The sequence below is a fragment of the Nicotiana tabacum genome, chromosome 14 (genome assembly GCF_000715075.1).
Source record: "Nicotiana tabacum cultivar K326 chromosome 14, ASM71507v2, whole genome shotgun sequence".
Classification (NCBI taxonomy): Eukaryota; Viridiplantae; Streptophyta; class Magnoliopsida; order Solanales; family Solanaceae; genus Nicotiana; species Nicotiana tabacum.
The window spans coordinates 36,381,623-36,402,244 of NC_134093.1; the positions used below are offsets into that span (position 1 = coordinate 36,381,623).

Consider the following 20,622-nt stretch of genomic DNA (forward strand, 5'->3'; position numbering starts at 1 on the left):
TTTAGTTCATTTGCTAAAATTTCAGACTAAACATGCTTAAGTTTTTGTCTTGTAGTATGTAATTTTCTAATGAGTTTTTGCTAATGCATGCTGAAGTTATTTAGTTCATTTGCTAAAATTTCAGACTAAACATGCTTAAGTTTTTTAGTTCATTTGCTAAAACTTCAGACTAAACATGCTTAAGTTTTTTAGTTCATTTGCTAAAACTTTAGACTAAACATGCTTACGTTTTTGTCTTGCAGTATGTAATTTTCTAATGAGTTTTTGCTAATGCATGCTGAAGTTATTTAGTTCATTTGCTAAAACTTCATACTAAAATATGCTGAAGTTTTGTCATGCAGTCTACAGTTTTGTCATGAGTTTTATTCGAAATTTCAGTCTAAACAAGCTGAAGTTTTTTGTAATGAGTTTTTGCTAATACATGCTGAAGTTATTTAGTTCATTTGCTAAAATTTCATACCAAAACATGCTGAAGTTTTGTCATGCAGTCTACATTTTTGTCATGAGTTTTTATCCGAAACTTCAGTCTAAACAAGCTGAAATTTTTTCTAATGAGTTTTTGCTAATGCATGCTGAAGTTATTTAGTTCATTTGCTAAAATTTCATACCAAAATATGCTGAAGTTTTGTCATGCAGTCTACAATTTTGTCATGAGTTTTATCCGAAACTTCAGTCTAAACAAGCTGAAGTTTTTTAGTTCATTTGCTAAAACTTCAGACTAAACATGCTTAAGTTTTTGTCTTGCAGTATGTAATTTTCTAATTAGTTTTTTCTAATGCATGCTGGAGTTATTTAGTTTATTTGCTAAAATTTCATACCAAAATATGCTGAAGTTTATCGTGCAGTCTACAATTTTGTCAATAGTCTTTTATTAAAGAAGGACAAAATCATCTTTTAAAAATATTTTTAACAAAAAAATCATACGGATGCAAATGGAAAAATAAAACGGCTATAAGTTAAAAAGGGTGCCCCATGCAATTTTTAACAAGTGCGCGTCAATATTCAAAAGCCCAAAAATAGCAGGCGCCAATATTCGGGTCTTGGACTCAGTCGGGTAATCTCTTCTAGGGGGGGGTTTTTTGGTCGTCTTCTAGGGTTTTACCAGCACATAGCCGTACTTCCAAGCTCCGTCCTCACGAAACTCGTCAATTTAGTCCAAAGGGTCGAAATAATACCGCCCAAATCTCTCCCCTATGTTCTTTATATGCTGCATTTTGCGTTTCTTGGTGTTATATACTGGAAATGTTATGGATATGGTTCTCCACTGGAAAAGTTGCTTCACATCGAATGCTCAAAATGGAATCTTTAGCCTCATTCCAACGTCTATGTTCACAAATTCAATATTTTTCTCATGACCCACAAGGTTCTTTTTCCTCTAGACATTACCAGAAGTTTCCAGATAGTTCCATTGAATGTTTTTCTGATGACCCACAAAGTTATTTTTCCTCAAGAATCATCCTTACCCCTAGAATTGTACATAAAACTATATCAAATTGCCGTTCTGACATTCTTGCATTTTCCTTTTTCTTATGGTGTGCAAAACAACATAATTACTTTCATGACAGGGCCACATTGACCCATATGATTAGTATTGTTTCTCGGTTGACACAGAGGTTTAGAACAGTGAAAGGGATAGTTAAGGAATTGGAGGAGGTTGGTTGTGTAATAAAGCCACAAACTTTGATGTTTTTGTTGAGAATTTACTGGTTTGGCGGAATGTATGATAGGGTCTTCGAGGCGTTTGAGGAAATATTGAGTTATGGTTATACTCCAAATACTTTTTCTAGGAACATTGTAATGGATGTATTGTTCAAGATTGAGCGTGTCGAAGTGGCACTTAGAGTTTTGAAAGAAACCCAGGTTCCAAATTTTTTAACTTATAGCATTGCTGTGTGTAACTTGTGTAAGCTCAATGATTTTGTTAATCTTCAGGATGTGCTTAAGATTATGTTGAGGAAAAGCTATTATCCTAATGAGGAGACATTTTCTGTGATTTTGAGTTGTTACTGTAAAAGAGGTCGGATAGCAGAGGCAAAACAAATATTAGGTCTAATGATGGTTTTGGGTGTTCCTGTATCCGATAGAGTTTGGGGTATATTAATAGATGGATATTGTAAAGCTGGCAACATGGATGCTGCGACTCACTTGCTTGACAAGATGGTAGAGAGTGGCTATTCGCCAAATGTTGTAACTTGCACGTCGTTGATCAAGGGATTTTTTGAGTCCCAGATGCCAAGCAAGGCATTTGGGATCTTGAATACCATGGAATCAAGAGGATGCTTCCCTGATTTGGTTCTTTGTAACGTGTTAATAGATAGCCTCTCTAAAATGGGAAGGTATGAAGATGCAACTAATGCTTTCTTCCTTTTGCGGGAGCAAGGACTAACACCCGATTCTTATACTCTTTGTTCTTTGATTACAACTGTCTGTCTCTCTAAGCAATATGTTGAATTACCTCTGCTCATAACTGGCTTCGAGATCCAACCTGATTTAGTTGCATGTAACTCTTTCCTTAGCTATTTCTGCAAAGCTGGTTATCCTGCTGGTGCTATTGAATTTTACAATGACATGATGGATAGAGGTTTCCTAGCAGATAAGTACACCTTTGCCGGATTACTGACTGGATTATGCAGGTCAGGTAGGATAGGAGAGGCAGTCAAGGTGTACTGTGGACTTGTTAGAAGTCACGTTGGGCTTGATTCTCATATAATTACTGTGATAATAAATGGGCTAATAAAATCTGGTAAATTTCACAAAGCTGTTAGCTTAATCAAGAAAGCTGCTTCAGAGAAGTCCCAACTGGATGATGTTTCTTACACTATTGCCATTAGTGGACTACTCACTGGTGGTCAAGTTGGAAAAGCATATGCCATGTTCCTCCAAATGAAGGAGGTTGGTCTAGCGCCAAGTAAACAGACCTATAATCAGATTCTCTCAGGTTTTTGTAAAAGAAGTGATGTTTGCATGGTTAAAGAGATCCTACTTGAAATGGTTGATGCTAGTATTGAAGTTGACCATTTTAATCTGAGGTTGATGAAAAATCTCCTGTATAGATCCCACCGCCATTCTGCTTCATTCTTAACTCTATTAACTAATGTTTCAAATTCCGGAATCCTTCCAAGGGAAGCATACAATGAAATGACCAATGAACTGGTTCATCATGTAAACGTCAGAAATGTGCACGCGGGCACGTTTACTAACCTTGATGTTGGCACATCCAGCTCAGATGAAACCCAGGAGTTGGCTGTTGCAGTCGGTTGAGATGACTTGATTTGGCAGTTTATTCTATGTATATTAAAGTGCACTAATCGGAGCTTACTCTCTCAGAATAGCTAAGATGATGAGTGATCTAAGAATGAGGATTCCGTAAAGGTACCGCCTAAACTCCATCTAAATGATCGACATGTTCAAATGGACTGCTGTTCTGTCAGGTTGCTGGTTTTAGCGTTTTCTTTACAGTTTTTTCCCTTTTTCCTCCTTTTCTGGGTCACTCAATTTGGTTCTAAAAGAGTGGTCACTGTTTATAGGATTTGAAAAGAAGTGGGGAGAAGTGGGGGTTTCCGGGGGATTATGTTCTGTGTGGGTAAACAATTGCAATTCTTATAAATATAAAGTTGATCTCAACTTTTGGAGATTTTTCTTCTACTTTTGAACTGTAAGTTGGTTTTTCTATTTTTATTGATCTGAGATGAAATAGGTTGTTGAACTCCTACGAGCTAGTTATCTCCCTTTTGATGCGCGATACAGAGCATATACTTTGGTTGTTATAGAGATCCATAAATAAAGAAGGCTTTAAAAGGAACTTATAAGCCAAAAATTTTGTGAATATAGACTCTTGGAATTTTGAACTCACGACACTACACTATGTTGTCTCACTGATCCTGTTGATTTGTCTGTTGATATATTTTTTACGAGCAAGTGTTTTAATCATAGGTGTTGATACGAGGGATAAGATCATATTTGAGCTTAGAACTTTACATTTGCAGTAGAAGTATTGAAAAACTGCAAAAGGGACCTGGAATTAATCTAAACTTTGGTTGCTGTTTTGGCTGTATATTGTGTCATTACTGCATTGAAAAAGATCAATATGTAGAAAATTTGAAACTTCATAGACCAAATAAACTTCATTTCAGAAATTCTTTCTTGTTAGGAGTCCATCTGACTGTCTGAAGTGATTTCGACTGTAATATTTACCGTTGGCATGATTTGCAGTGACAGTTATCCAGTGAAAGCACCAGAGATATGACTAACGAGTGTAAAGCTGGATTAGGTCACTAGGCGGATGCTTCTTTTGTCTTCCAGGTAAGTGCCCGAAAGAATAAACTATCGTTTTGAGCTATAAATGCTCTCTGGTGCTGGCGTATCAATGTCATTTTTCCTTTACTGAGTGTAGGAGGAGGATATCGAACCCTGGAAGAGTTGCTGGAAGTGATAATACAGGAACCGGAATCCATAAAATATGGTATGTATAGTGTTACCTCCATATAACATGATTGATTTGCAAAGATTTTGATTAACTCACTCTCTCGTGCAGGTTTGGTTTGCTAATTGCTGAGTGATACTATAATACCTTGCTTGTGTTATTTGTCAAATGGTGTTAAAGAAGATTTCATGTAGCCTGGGGCTCGGCTCGATTGTTCTTGCTGCTCTGACAGCCAGAGATTATGAGCAAGGTGGAGGTACTGAATTTACCTAACTGAATGCTTTTGTCTGTTATGTTTCTATAAAGCTTGGACTGTCAGTGTGTGTGGTTGGTGACTGCGAGATGTTGCAGAAGCAACATATCAAGTTGCTTTATTTTGTGTGATTATCACTGGGTGGAGTCTGAACTAGATCTTCAGTGGAGAAGCCTTTGACTGACTTAAGGAGTACAGAAATTATGGTTATTTGATAGCAAACACTAAATGTTTCAGCCGCGGATATGGTTAGGCCAACTGAGCTTTTCCACGAGTTAGCTATTGCGGGCAAAATTTAACATTTATACCTGCTATTTGCTGCAGTATTGGAAATTTCTGTAGCTAAAGCTCAGGAGGATGGGTGCACTGCTGGAGGAGAGATGGGTATTTTATTTTTTAGAATTTTGAAAATCCAAGAATAAACCAAAAAAGAAAAGAAAGAACAACAACAATTATGCCCAGTCCCAAACAAGTTGGGGTCGGCAATATGAATCCTCATTCTTTTTATTAAACTCAACTCATATCATCATTAGCAAAATAAAATAAACAAAGAAAAGACCAAAAAAAAAAAAACAGAAAATAAAGAGAAGAAAAAAACAAACAGAAAAAGGGGAAATTAATTAAAAGATAGGTAATGTCAGCGTGAACTGGTCATGCCGAACATGATTACTTTCATCCAAGTTCCATTTATATATGTGCTCTGTTGCCTAATAATTATTAGTCCTATTCATTAATCATTATTCTGATGAACTGTGTATCTTGTTCTTCAACGTTGCAGCAATACAGTCTTGAGAAGATGGCGTTGTTGCACCCCATGAAAGCTGGTATATGGCTTATCCAACCGGGATTGTACCAGATATAAAACACGTCCTGCTAGGCCAATCTCCCTTGCATTGTTTTTAAAAGCCATCGCTTCCTCGCTTAAAGCAATGAGCGATGCAAAGCCTGGGATTACCACTTCACAGGTGAAGCTATGCACTTCATAGAAATATGTGTTTTCAGAGAACGAAATACAAACTAATCCAACGAGAAACGACATGTTCTTTGAATCTCAAGGCATTATTGTACTGAAATTGGTTATTGCAATTGCAATTTGATCACTATAGTAAATCAATTTATGTTTGCTACTTTTTTGTCGTGGATTGTGCTTTTCACTTTCCGCTTTTCGCATCAAGCCATAGGAACCTTGTCATTTTTTTGCGCTTTTTTGCTTTATTAAATGCTTATTTCTTTGTCTCAAGTTGGTTTATTGGCTTAATTAGTTGATATAAGAAAATTTAACCAGTTTTATAATGCTTCAAACATAATTCTTTGGAAACCAAAATAACCTACCGAAGGGAAGGGATGCAGTCTCTCCCTTGAAAAGGAGAGGGTGGAGAAGACGAAAACTGCCTTTGCTCAAGTTTTTTGCTTCCTGCGCCCTTACTAGTAAAAAAAAAAAAAAGGCTCTTCGACCAAGAAGGCATTCTAGTAGGAAGGCCAACCACTACATAAGTCGTCATTCGTCCGGGAGAGAAGCAGTCTACCTTTCTTTGATCCCTTTCCGGGGCAGGGAAGATGATACAAACTTCATTTTTTGATATGTATTCTTGCATAGGAGTTTAACATTTTTCAAATGAATATCAATTCTATCATGTATTACACCAATACACATAACTATGCACTATATGATTAATGATATGATAAGTGCAGTTATAGAACTTGAGCAAATTCTCGCTGAAAGAGTAGTGAATAGCCTATCATTTGAGGAACCGTTGTATCTGATGATTACATGATATGTACAATTTAATGAAAATTCACTAGCTGTTTAAAAAAAAAAGTCATTTATATGCTGCAGGAAATTCATCGCTTGGTTTGACTCCGGAGAAACAAAGTGAAAAATAATTATTTGACTCGTGAGAAAAGTGAAAATTAATTATTTCAAGGCAGAACGATTGCATCTATTATGAAACAAAACTAATTGCCCATTAGATTTTCCTTAAGGCGCTATTTGAAGAGCTTGAGCTTGACACAAATAGAACATGATTAATAGTTTCAGTTCTCGTTATATCAGTAACAATTTTGATCATTTTTGTCACAAGGGTGAAAGGGGAGACGTGCATTTTCAGTGGTATTAGCAGTTCTGTACCCTGGTGTCTTAGCTTTTTTTTTTTTTTTTTGGTCGGGTGTAACGCTGACGCCCTTGCCATTTTGTACGTACTGCGACAATTTCACTAAATACCTGCTACCTGTCACTGGCACTGAATACCTGCTACCTGTCACTGGCGCTAGTACCGCACAGGTAACTCTGCATACCAATGCCTTGTGTCTTAGGTTGTTTTCAGAGGCCAAGAAAATCATTTTATGTAAGCGTGCAGAAATTGAAGTGCCCAGTATATACAATGTGTCACATAACGTACAAAGAGTGCATTCATAAGCTGCAGATAAGAGATCCTCTCTCTAATGCACAAATTCAGAGAAGATCACAGCAATAGTGAGCACAGTATTGGCCAAGTTCACTTTAAACATATTGTCGATAAAAAAACATTTATTAAAGAAGACAAGGAGGAAAACTCAAGTTTTATTCGAAAGGGAATAGATGATTTACAAAGGCCACACTTAACACTCTTTTCTCTTTTTGTTTTTGCTTTTCTTTTTTATGTTACTTTTTCATTCTTGAAAACAGTCACATATTGCAAGCATAATTGTCCAGACTTCCGAAAGGGGCCACACAAATGCATTATTCATTATGAAGTTTCATGAATCATTATTTTGATAGCTTTAACTCATTCCCTGAAGTGACGTTTAAGTACGGGCATAACGCACAGAAATCCGCTGCTGGATCAGGCTCCTACAAGAAGGACATTCTTTCATTCCCTGCTTCTCATGGAGCTCGTTGCATGTCGTGCATACCACCTGATGAGCACATGGTAGAAAAACCACAGACATCTCCTCGGACAAACACATCACACACGCACGCTCTCGTTTTACCCCTCCATCCCGAGAGTATTCCTCAAAATCTGTCACCGTTGAGGAGATATAAGGCATTTGAGTGTCCTTTTGTAATGAAGCATTTCTAAAGTCTCCCAGTTTGCTAGCATAGCTTCCATCTATGCCTCTTTTAAGAGCGGCTATCTTTGAAGAATCGGTCTTTAGTCTGAGCTGGGATATTTCCTTTTCTAGCTTTTCAATATCATCTTTAAACTTCTGTAAGCTACTTTCAGCTTTTAATTTGGTCATATCCTCCTTTGATTTGGCTGAAGTTTCAATCTGTTCTCTCTCTTTCCTTACTGAACTAGCCTGCCTAAGTAAGTCTTCATTCGCCTTTTCTTCCTGCTTCCATCTACCCTGCAAGACATTGGCTTGTCGGTAAGAGCACAGCTCATCTGGAGAAATCACATTAGTATAAGAACATCAGTTGAAAGTATAAAGATCTATGAAAGACCTGCAAAGCCAACCACTTCCCTTTACCGTTTGTCGTTAGCAAATTCATACTATATCAAAAGGCAAAAACACAAGTGTAAGAGCTATATGGTTCTGATCAGAGACATAAAATTTCTTTGATAAGGTAAACCACAACCCCCACACCCCACCCCACCCCACCCAAAACCCCTCGTTCCCAAAAAGTGACCCTTCCCCACTTTCCCTAGGTGACTCGAACCCCTAAACTCATGGTTGGAGGTATAAGGTCCTTTTCACAAGGCTATCCCTCTCTTGTCAAACTTTTCAAAACATGCTCCATTGGAAACAAATATTCTTTGTGATACTGATTTGCTTTTACCAATACTTTGGCAAGGGTGAAACAAACTCGAAGATCATGTTAAGAGTTAAGAAAATGGAAAATGTGAAGTCTCAAGTGAAGCAAGAAATAAAAATATATCCGTTCAAGCTTCTGCAAAATATTGTAAGAGCCCTCCAACTGCAATGATGCATGTAGGAGGCAAGTGCCAATAACCTATTACTGTAACTCTACATAGTACCATTTTATCTACATTACGTCTCAAGATCCATTTGATAAATTTCTTTAAAAGTTAACCACATCAAGGTATCACATGAGATGTCTTCTGAAACATTATGTCCGTATCAGACATCAATGTCAAAGCATATTGATTTCAACACATGAATAAAAATGCGAGAAGACGCTATGAGAGGTGGAGATACCTCATTCCCATTGTCCTTAGACAATAAGCTATCCCACTTCAAAAACACCCTATTACAAAGTGAGTAAAATGGCACTGCACATACATGCTATGCACACCTACTAACAGAACAAAGCCAAAAGATGCAGAAAAGATCTTGCATTAGTTAGATGCTTCTTGATCCCAACTCTTGCTTATACATATAGAAATTTGCACAGACGAGAGTCAAGCTACTCTCAGATAAAGAATCCAGCAGACCAAAGTTCCCTTGTTCATTTTTCAGATTCTAAAATTACACAAGTTAGTAAAATAAAGAAGAGAGAGAGAGAGAGGGGTTCAAAAACCACGTCGAGTCATTTTTAAGCAAACACATAGAAGAGGTTCATTTATATTATTAGTTTTTTCTCTCAAGTAGGAAAAAAAGTACCAAATCCCCATCTGAGAGAGAGAGAGAGAGAGAGAGAGAGAGAGAGAGAGAGAGAGAGAGAGAGAGAGAGAGAGAGATTAGGTTAATTCCTTATATAGGAAAAAAAACCAATCCCCATCACAGAAGTCAGATTGCATGTAGCTTCTACAGAGATGTCAGTTTGCCAATGACTGATGCACATGTCCGACTGAGGAGAGCCCAGCTACCACAATACCACTTATTCACCGACTTTATTGGGCATTGTATATGACCTTAAACACAATTTACTAGCATTAAGCTTGTTAATTAGCATCCTTTTACCTAAGTTATGCAAAAAAAATTCCTCTTTAAGAATTAAAGGTTAAAGGTCCTAGTACATAACTAGACATTACAGCCTTTTTTACTTAGCTAAAGGCCTATACTTTTTTGGCAAGAAGCATCTTGTGAAGCATTTATGATCTTAAACCCCCAGTAAACATACCTCGAGCTGGTTTTGAACATCTCTAGCTTGCTCCAGCCGTTGTTGCAGTTCCACCAGCTTTCGTCTTTCAGCTATAAGTTCATCCTGAAATATAGCTTTCTGCTTCTCCCAGGACTGGAACTTCATGAGCGTCTTCTTTTCCCTCTGTGATACTTCCTGACAGCTCGCAGCTGACTCTGCTGCACGCAATTTGGCAGCTTCCATTTCCCTCCTTAGTACAGCATTCTCAATTTCAAGCCTACGAACAGTAGCATTAGCTCGTTCGACTTGTCCGCTAGCTTTACACAAGGCATTCTCCATCTCGGCCAGCTTTTTCATGGTATTTTCTTCCAAACTCTGCTTCTCTTTCTTAAGCCTCTCCACCTCCTCTTTTTCTTGCCGAAGTGTCTTAAGCTCAGCTTTGTCTTTACTCAGTCTACGAGCAGCTTGCATAACCTTTTGATTGGCCCATTCTGTCCACTCTTGGAGCTGACCTTGCAACTCCCGAACCCTTGGAACTAACTTCAAAATCATTTCATCTTTCTTGTTTTGAGGAACCCATTGAGCAATAGATTTTTCATTTGGAATCATATTAAGAGAACAAACAGCGCCCTCAGCATTATAACGAAGAGGCATCGGGGTGATGTTGCAGTTGGTAGGGAATGAGAGCGAGAGCTCAGTATCAGCAGTGGGCAATGCAGGTGAAGTATTCACTTGCGGTAATGAAGAAGGCATATTTGCATTAGGTAATGGAACAGAAACATTGACATTATCGGACCCAAATACTGATGTTGAAGAAAATCCATTATTTGTTGCGATACTATGGTGTATATTATCTTGAGTCACAGCAAAACTGGTCTTATTGATCTTTGATGAAGCATTCTTTATATTCATGCCGGCAGAATCTGCCATGGACTTAAGTTTATTATCTAAAACTAAACCACCAAAACCATTGAGTTTCCTACAGACTCCTTTAGAACCATAAGTACGGTAATGTTTCTCAAGATGTAGGGACTTCTGCCTAAGTATGTACTCTCTTTTGGTGATCCCAGACAACTTTCGACTACCAACAAACTCCTCGTCGACGGTTGGAGGATTGGGTGTTCCAACTGCCGTAAATGTTTTATCAACAGTGTCAAACAGAGAACTTGAAGAATCTTTCTCTGAGATCATTCCACTCGGAAAAATGAAGATTTGGTTTTGACATCATGAACTCCGGTCATAGCAGACGCCTCCAACTGAAAGCTATGCCCACAAGTTACAGAAGCGACATTGGAAGTCTCAGACGAACAATGTGCACAAGCAACTGAAGGATTTGTCTTACAGGGAATTCTATTGTTGGATTCGGAACTTTTGGCCTCGGATTGCAAATAAGGCTGCACAGAAGCAGAGGAATTTTCATTCCCATCAGCAACCAAACTACTCAAAGGATCACTTTCCATCGCACAAGCATGAGATACATTCATGTCACATATTAACAAGCACCACATTGCATCACCAGTGCTAAAGAAAGGCCTAACTTCCCGCAGAACACAGACCAATTCAGCCAACACATACTTTTCCATCTGCTGCAAATCCTCAAAATAATGCTCCCTGCACAAGTCAATCTCTTGGCCGCTACGAAGAAAACCCAATGTATTCTCCACTATGTTCGACACAATGTCCTTACAACCATAGCAAATACCAGACCTTAAAACAGCCTTTGTGGCAATATCTTCATTGTAACCAAAGGCCATTATTCTTTTAATTGCACTCCTGAAAATTGTATCCAAGTTGCTCAAGACAAGCTCTTCTAGCTCGGATTCCGTAAGATCACTCCAATCGGCATCATGGAACTCTTCAGTTGTTTCAACTTCCTCCTCTCTAGGCTCACTCGGACCTACTTCAGATGATCCTACGCTGCAAGACAATCCGAGGTCAAGTTTCAAACTTTCTGAGCCGTCTTGCTTCAAGCTACACATATCACAACCATTCGATAACTCATGACTAGGGATCATTCCAAATTTGTCCGCAGAAAATTCAAAATTCGTGCACTCAAAATGCGGAGAGGAAATTATTTTATTTGGATCAGCTAGAGGTGGATCCGCCCTGAATTTCCTCTTATTCCTACTCCCTTTTTCCAAGACTGTCAAAGCCGATGAATATTGAGCCGACGTCGTAGCACATGCCTTTGCAACCATTGATGCCATAACTTAGCTGCCAAAAAAAATTCTTTCTTTCTCAGAATCAACCCATGAAATTAACTCACAATTATTAAAAAATCACAAATGTGTTGACCTCATACCAATGCACATAACTATAACAAAAACACTGAACCCCAGTTCTTAAGCTGTCACAGAACATCAGAAAAAACAAGCTAATAAACAGCTTTTTTTCCAATTGAAATGCTTTTAACAAACCATATCAAACATGATCATATATATTGCTCAAGTCTAAAATCTTATAATCCAAACAAATTCCGCAATCCAAGAACTATACATATGACTTCACAAAAAAATAATAAAATCAACATGAATTAAATAAGTTACTTACATCAAGAACAACAATTACCCAGAAAAAAACTTCCAATACTGAATGAATTTAAATCACACCCATCAAACTTCCGATCAATCCCAATTCAAATCAGCAATCAAAATTAACCCATAATAAAATAACAAAAATAAATTCGACGAATAAAAAAAAGATTCTTTTTTTAGATAAGATCGGTACAAGAGTGTGAGAATTTGATCAAGATTTGATTTTTAAAGATTATTTGATCAAATACATACCAGATTTTTGAGCTAAGGTTTCGAGCAAATCAAAGGTAGGATAAATCTAAGAGCATAGAGAAAAAGAGTAGAGAAGATCCTTAGTTTTTGTTTGGCTTTCTGTTTGTTTCTTTTTATTTTTATTCTTTAGCTTTAATACATTGAACGCCTCTCTCTCTTTCTCTGTCTCTAAATTTTTGGGTGAAATTTTACTTTTTCTTGTTTCTATTTTTCTATTTTTCTATTTTTGTATGTGAGTTATAACTTTAACCAGAGATGTACACATGTAATTAAACTAGACATGGTTAGGAAGAGTCATCACATGGGGTTTGGAACTAACTATGGTTAATATTGTACCAAACCAAACACCAATACTCAAGCTACTCCCACCCCACGTGGAGTTTTTTTTTGTTACAATTTTTTTTTATTACAGAGAGAGTTCAACAACAACAAATCCAGTATAATCTCACCGGTGGTCTGAGAAAGGTAGTGTATACGCAATCTTTGCCCCTACCCTGAGAAAGTAGAGAGGATATTTCTGGTGTACCCTCGACTAAGGAAAGATTAAAAAATAAACAGGATAAAAGGCACATGAAGGCTGAAAAGGAAGGAGTAATAACAATCAGCAATATCAACAAATCAATCAAAAAATTGAAGCGAAAGTAACGACAAGTAAATAACAAAAATATACGCATAAGACTATACAACACTAACACTAAGTAATGCACTAAAATTACTGGTATGAATAAGGCAAATGCTCGACTACCTAACATTCTACCCTAAATCTCAACCTCCACAACTTCCTATCAATGGGCATGTCCTCGGTAAGGTGGAGCATCGCCATATTTTCTCTAATTACCTCTCCCCAATATTTCTTAGGCCTATCTCTATCTCTTCTTGGGCTCTTCAAGGCCAACTTTTCACACCTCTTTACTGGGGCATTTGTACCTCTGCTTTTCACATATCCGAACCATCTAAATCTTGATTCCCGCATCTTATTCTCCGCACAAAGAGTTGGGGAAGGAGAAACAGAGAAAAAAAATAGAATAGCCAAAATTTAATGCGTACACATTGTGTGAGAAATATAGTTCCGCTCACATTAATACCACTAGACTTTGTGTGTGACCTTGATAATAGAAACTAGGCACTAGAAAATTGAGAATAATTTTAAAAGAAAAGAGCTATTGATGCACAACTATATGATACAAACATGACATGCAATGATGTAATTTTCTTTAGAACTTTATTGGTGGCGTTTTTTGATTTTATATTGGTAATAATTGCTTGCAAGAAAGTGTGGTGTATTTGAATTTACATGTTTTTATTTTTAAATTTGAAGTTGTTACAGATTGGAAATATACATTATTATTATCACATGCTAGATAAATTTGTTACATTATAGAAGCAAATAATAGACATGGATCCGCTTATAATTGAGCTGTTTATAGATAAAATCTCACTAGTATTATGGTAATTTTTATCACGGTAGTATAATATGTAGCTTGATAATTAATTAGTTCAAAAAGGCAATTTATCACAAATCGTACTTGCTTTAAAAAAAGAAGACTTGCACAGGATTGACAAAAAAAATATTAAAAGATTAAAAATAGGAGTTGTTCCTTGTGATATGTCAATAGCTTTTTTATTTCTTCAAAATGTTGACTTTTTCCTTTAACATTTGATGTATTGAATAAATTCTACTGATTTTAGAGCCTTCTTCTGTACTTATGAGTTAGACGTGCTTACATTTATAAGAAAAGAAGAAAGCTTAAGTTTCAAGCACACCTTTATTTCAACAATTCAATTAGGTTAGAACTATTCTGATAAGTAGCAATCACCATAAGTCCATAACATATATGTATTTATAGTCCTATCACCTCTCATTGATTGAAGGGGTATTTTTTAGTTGTTGGAAAATTATAGTATAGAAGTAAAAGTTATGTCACCTTTGTATATTTCAAAAAAGAGAGAGACAAGATTAGAGAAATTTGATAAAATATTTAAGGGTTCGTGCTGAGGCAGCTATAGAATTTTGTAGATTGATGATCCTCATGACATGTATAATCACGAAGTAGAGTATACAACTAACAGTTATAATCATTATTACTGTATACGGGTGAAACCAGACCCATAAGCCGATCCATTTTCCGATAAAATAAATCGAGTAAGGAACGCGATGACGGGGAGCCAGAATCGAGGTAAGGGACTCATCGATGCAGGCACCGGGGGCACGACTCCTCCCTCGAGTATATCGAGGCCATGACCCAAGGATCGGTTCAAATCCCAAAAGACTTCGGAGAGCATTATTGGGCAATCGAACACGATTAACGGAAGACCGTAATATCCGTGACCAATCGGGTATCACGGCGCGGATCTCAATACGTATCGACAGGAATCCAGCAATTAGTTAAACAAGAGACCTTTACCTTTTATTAAATTGTACTTAGAGTGGAATTCCCCTACTATATAAAGGGAGGGGGCCTGATTATTCATTGAACACATTGTAACACGCATCCCAAAGTAATATACTATTATTTTTATTGTTATTTATAACTCTTATTCTCGTTCATAAGTGCTTGCTATTGTGAATCTGGATTGAGGGTAGATATTTCATCAAGGTTGGAATTATCCTCCTCACATGGTTTGAATTTACTGCATCTTTATTTGTTTAATCTAACACAATTTATCGTTTGTATCGAATTAATCCACGTATCCTTAAAATCACTTGCAAATTTAATTGTTATCCATTTTTTAGGGTAAATAATTTGGCGCTCACCGTGGGGCTAAGGATAATAGTGGCAATTTGATACAAATTTTCATAACACACCCTATTTTACACTTGTTCTTTGGGGTGTCTTTAATTTCAGGTCAAAATTTAAAAAGTCGAACTCCCAATCTGCCCTCTAAATGTGGATGCTGAGTCCAGTCATCATGGCGAGAACAACGATATGGTACCCAGTAACGAGGTGCCCTCTGTCAATCCCAACGGAGTTCCGGCCGCAGACCCATTTGACGCTAACCCACATGTGGCCATCAATGCGAATTTGCCTATCGATCCTGAGAACAGCGTCCGCAGGGGAGTCCGATCGGCAGCCCAAAATACACACGACGGTGAAGGAGATGGGATCAACTTGCGAGTGATCTTCGAAATTCTACAGGCTCAACAAGCAGCGATAGCCCATCTGCAGAACCATAGTCGCGTCCCCAGCAGGGTTGAGCCCGAGCCGCCCCGGGAAATCGCTCGTAGAAACGAACCAGTAACGGAGAGGTCGAGTGATGCCGAACCCGGGACTAACCCTGAGATCATAAACATGCTTGAGGAACTAACAAATCGGGTAGAATCGGGAGAAAAGAAAATCAAAGCCAATGACAAAAAGGTAGAAACCTACAATTCCAGGGTCGACCAAATCCCAATGGCACCACCGATATTGAAGGGCCTGGATTCCAAGAAGTTTGTTCTAAAATATTTTCCTCCGAGCACAGCTCCGAAGCTAATCCTGAAGAAGTTCCGCATGCCCGAGATTCCTAAGTACAACAGAACAACCGACCCAAATAAGCATGTGACCTCCTACACGTGCGCCATCAAAGGGAACGACTTAGAGGATAATGAGATCGAGTCCGTCCTGTTGAAAAAATTCGGGGAAACTTTGTCGAAGGGAGATATGATTTGGTATCACAACTTACCCCTTAATTCTATTGACTTGTTTGCTATGCTTGCAGACTCCTTCGTGGAAGCACACGCCGGGGCCATCAAGGTCGAGACAGGAAGTCAAACCTTTTCAAAGTGAAACAGAGAGATAATGAGATGCTCAGGGAATTCGTGTCCCGGTTTCAAATGGAACGAATGGACCTGCCTCCGGTCGCGGACGATTGGGCCGTTCAAGCCTTCACCCAAGGACTCAATACTCGAAGCTCATTGGTTTCACACCAGTTAAAGCAAAATCTGGTAGAGTATCCGGCTGTAACTTGGGCCGACGTACATAACCAATATCAATCAAAAATTAGGGTCGAAGATGATCAGCTTGGGGCCCCTTCCGGGTCCGTTTATCCCGTCAGAGCTATCGACAGACCCAAAAGAGATGTTGATCGTGAACCGAGATAAAATAAGGATCGATATTAACAATATAATGGGGACCGAAGATGTAATGAGTCTGGACAAAACCCTGTGAGAAGTGAAAGGATAAGCGATCGAGGTCAAAATAACCGGGGACTCATGAGCAAAAGCAGTTTCGACAGGCCTATCAGGCCTAAGGAAGCGCCAAAGTTATCTGAGTACAACTTCAACGTCAATGTTGTTGCCATTGTATCTGCCATCGGACGGCCCAAAGGGACCCAAACCTAATGTGTAAGTATCACGGCACTCACGGCCACAGAACGAAATATTGCCGGCAATTGAGAGAGGAAGTAGCCCGGTTATTCAACAACGGACATCTCCAAGAATTCCTGAGCGATCGATCCAAAAACCATTTCAGGAATAGGGACATTAATAAGGAGATCGAGTAGGAGGAACCTCAGCATGTCATTAACATGATCATCAGTGGGGTCGACGTCTCCCAGGGGCCGTTGTTTAAGCGCACCAAAGTGTCCATCACTAGAGAAAAATGGACTCGAGATTACGTGCCAGAAGGAACCTTATCTTTCAACGACGAGGATGCTGAAGGCATCGTGAAGCCACACAATGATGCACTGGTAATATCTGTACTCATAAATAAATCTTGAGTTAAGCGTGTGTTAATTGATCCAGGTAGCTCTGCCAATATCATCATATCGAGAGTCGTAGAGCAGCTGGGTCTACAAGACCAAATTATGCCTGCAGTCTGAGTTCTAAATGGATTCAACATGGCACGTGAGACCACAAAAGGGGAGATAACACTATCGGTGAACACCGCCGGAACCATTTAGGAAGCAAAGTTCTACGTGATCGAAGGAGATATGAGATACAACGCTCTATTCGAGAGGCCGTGGATTCACAACATGAGGTCAGTGCCCTCGACACTGCATCAGGTGTTGAAATTCCCAATGTCAGGAAGGATTAAAACAATTTACGGAGAACAATCGACCACAAAGGAGATGTTCGCGGTCGACGAGGTGGTCCCGATATCCGCACTTTCTACACCAAATGATCCGAGTTTGGCCGCCAAGGAAGGGACCAAATAGCAATCACTGACACCGGCCCCGACCGAACCGGAGAAGCAGGGGACAGATGAGGACAATGATTGAGGAGTTACCAGATCCTTCATAGTCCCCGATGATTTCGATGCCACCAAATCAACGGTCGAAGAACTGGAGCAAGTCATATTGATCGAGCACCTGCCCGATCGTAAGGTATACCTGGGCATGGGATTAAATCCCGAGCTCAGGAAAAAACTCATTAAATTCCTTGTGGCTAACATAGATTATTTATCTTGGTCCCACCTCGACATGACAGGGATCCTGCCGGAGATAACTACCCATAAGCTGAGCCTGGATCCGAAGTTCCACCCGGTCAAACAGAAAATGAGGCCTCAGTCCGAAGTTAAGCATGCATTCATCAAAGATGAGTTATCTAAACTCCTTAAAATAGGGTCCATCCGGGAGGTTAAATACCCGGATTGGCTAGCAAACATAGTGGTAGTCCCTAAAAAAGAATAAATTAAGAATGTGTGTCGACTACAAAGACTTGAATAAGGCATGCCCCAAGGACTCTTTCCATCTGCCCAACATCGATCGCATGATCTATGCGACGGCCGACCACGAGATCCTCAGCTTTCTCGATGCCTATTCCGGGTACAACCAAATTCGGATGGACCTGGGCGACCAGGAAAAAATGACCTTCATCACTAAGTACGACACCTACTGCTATAACATAATGCCATTCGGACTAAAAAATGCCGATGCCACCTACCAATGCCTAGTAAATTGAATGTTCGAAGAACAAATAGAAAAATCAATGGAGGTTTACATTGACGATATGTTAGTTAAGTCCCTGCGAGCAGATGATCATTTGAAATATTTGAAGGAAACCTTCAACATATTAAAGAAATACAATATGAAGTTGAACCCGAAGAAATGCGCATTCGGAGCCGGGTCCGGGAAATTTCTCGGATTCATGGTGTCTAACCCGAGAATCGAGATCAATCCCGATAAAATCAAGGCCATAGAGGACATTAACGTGATGGACAATGTCAAGGTCGTTCAAAGGATAACCGGGGTGCATAGTCGTGTCGGGCCGATTCATTTCAAGGTCCTCCGACAAGAGCCATCGGTTCTTCTTGTTATTGAATAAGAAGAATAATTTCTCATGGACACCGGAGTGTCAGCAAGCCTTGGAAGAACTCAAGCGGTACCTTTCGAGCCCGCCTTTGCTTCATACTCCGAAGGCAGATGAATAGTTGTACCTATACTTAGCGGTATCCGAGATAGCAGTAAGTGGAGTCCTAGTCTGGGAAAAAGAATGTATGCAATTTCCTATCTACTATGTTAGCAGGACTCTAGGCGAGGCCGAAACTAGGTATCCTCACCTGAAAAAATTGGCGCTCGCTTTGCTAAGAGCCTCTAGGAAGTTACAACCATATTTTCAATGCCATCCCGTGACTACTTACCCGTTGAGGAACATAATGCATAAGCCCGAACTCTCGGGACGATTGGCTAAATGGGCCGTGGAAATCAGCGGGTATGATATCGGATATCGACCCCGAACCGCCATCAAATCTTAAATTTTGGCAGACTTTGTGGCCAACTTCACACCAGACCTAATATCTGAGGTCGAGAAGGAGTTGTTTTTGAACTCGGGGACCTTCTCTGGAATCTGGACCCTCTTTATGGATGGTGCCTCGAACACAAAGGGGTCCAGAGTTGGCATCATGCTGATGCCACCGACGGGTAATGTAGTTAGACAATCTATTAGAACTGTAAAATTGACTAACAACGAGGCCGAGTATGAGTCCATGATTGCAGGTCTCGATTTGGCAAAAAGCCTGGGGCCGGAGGTGATTGAAGATAATTGCGATTCCCTCCTTGTGGTGAACTAAGTCAATGGAACATTCGAAGTCAAAGAGGAGCGAATGCGAAGGTACTTGGATAAACTATAGGTGACATTACATCGGTTCAAGGAATGAACTTTGCAACATGTACCTCAAGATCAAAACAACAAAGCCGATGCTCTTGCCAACTTAGGATCGTCGGTTGATGACGATGAATTCAACTCGGGAATAGTCGTACAACTCATGAAATTGGTAGTAGAAGAAGGTCACGTCGAGATAAACTCGACAAGCTTAACCTGGGACTGGAGAAACAAGTATATAGATTACCTGAAGATCGAAAATTTGCCCTCGGATCCCAAAGAATCGAGAGCTCTGCGCATGAAGGCGGCCATGATCAATTTGTCTGAAGACAACACCCTATTCAAGAGAATGTTCGATGGCCCACTCACCATATGCCTGAGACCGGGAGATACCGAGTATGTTTTGAGAGAAGTTCACGAAGGCAACTGCGGGAATCATTCGGGTGTCGAATTATTGGTTCGTAAGATAATCAGAGCCGGATACTACTGGATCGACATGGAAAAAGACGCAAAAGAGTTCATGTGAAAATGCGACGGATGTCAGAGATATGAACCGATGACTCATCAGCCCGGGGAGCTGCTACATTCGGTCTTGTCACCCTGGCCATTCATAAAATAGGGAATAGACATCGTTGGCCCCCTGCCATGGGCACCCGGTAAGGCTCAATTCATATTATTTATGACTGACTATTTTTCTAAATGGGTGGAAGCCCAGGCAATTGAGAAAGTCAGGGAGAAAGAAGTTATTGACTTCATTTGGGACCACATAATATGCCGGTTCGGAATGCCGCCCGAGATCGTGTGTGACAATGGGAAGCAATTTATCGACATTAAGATGGGTAAATTTTTCGAGGACCATAAGATCAAAAGGATCCTATCACCCTAGTAGAAACGGGCAGGCGGAGTCTACGAATAAAACCATACTCTAAAATCTTAAGAAGAGGTTGATCGACGCCAAAGTAAAATGGAAGGAAATTTTGCCCGAAGTCCTGTGGGCATATCGAACGACCTCAAAGTCTAGTACTGGGGCCACCTCATTCTCGTTGGTTTACGGTGCTGACACACTAATACTGGTCAAAGTAGGAGAACCGAGTCTATGGTTCTGATACGTGATCGAAGAGTCAAACGACGAGGCCATGAACACGAGCCTAGATCTGCTAGACGAGAGGCGCG

General features: G+C 39.4%; 1 protein-coding gene and 1 pseudogene across 2 annotated transcripts; one reads left to right on the forward strand and one right to left on the reverse strand.

Moving 5' to 3' along the window:
* Positions 1–1,041: 1,041 nt before the first annotated feature.
* On the forward strand, positions 1,042–5,812 carry LOC107780716 (uncharacterized). Of its 2 annotated transcripts, XM_075229499.1 has the most exons (6): positions 1,049–3,372; positions 4,213–4,302; positions 4,394–4,462; positions 4,535–4,924; positions 5,001–5,060; positions 5,455–5,812. In XM_075229499.1, the coding sequence occupies exon 1, from the start codon at positions 1,243–1,245 to the stop codon at positions 3,259–3,261; it is 2,019 nt and encodes a 672-aa protein (XP_075085600.1). In that variant the 5' UTR covers positions 1,049–1,242; the 3' UTR covers positions 3,262–3,372; positions 4,213–4,302; positions 4,394–4,462; positions 4,535–4,924; positions 5,001–5,060; positions 5,455–5,812. The 2 variants fall into 2 exon arrangements, with proteins under 2 accessions (XP_016456775.1, XP_075085600.1); XM_016601289.2 differs by lacking the exon at positions 5,001–5,060 and having other exon boundaries at positions 1,042–3,372; positions 4,535–4,679.
* Positions 5,813–7,220: 1,408 nt separating this feature from the next.
* Positions 7,221–12,568, reverse strand: LOC107780715 (putative E3 ubiquitin-protein ligase RF298; annotated as a pseudogene).
* Positions 12,569–20,622: the final 8,054 nt, after the last annotated feature.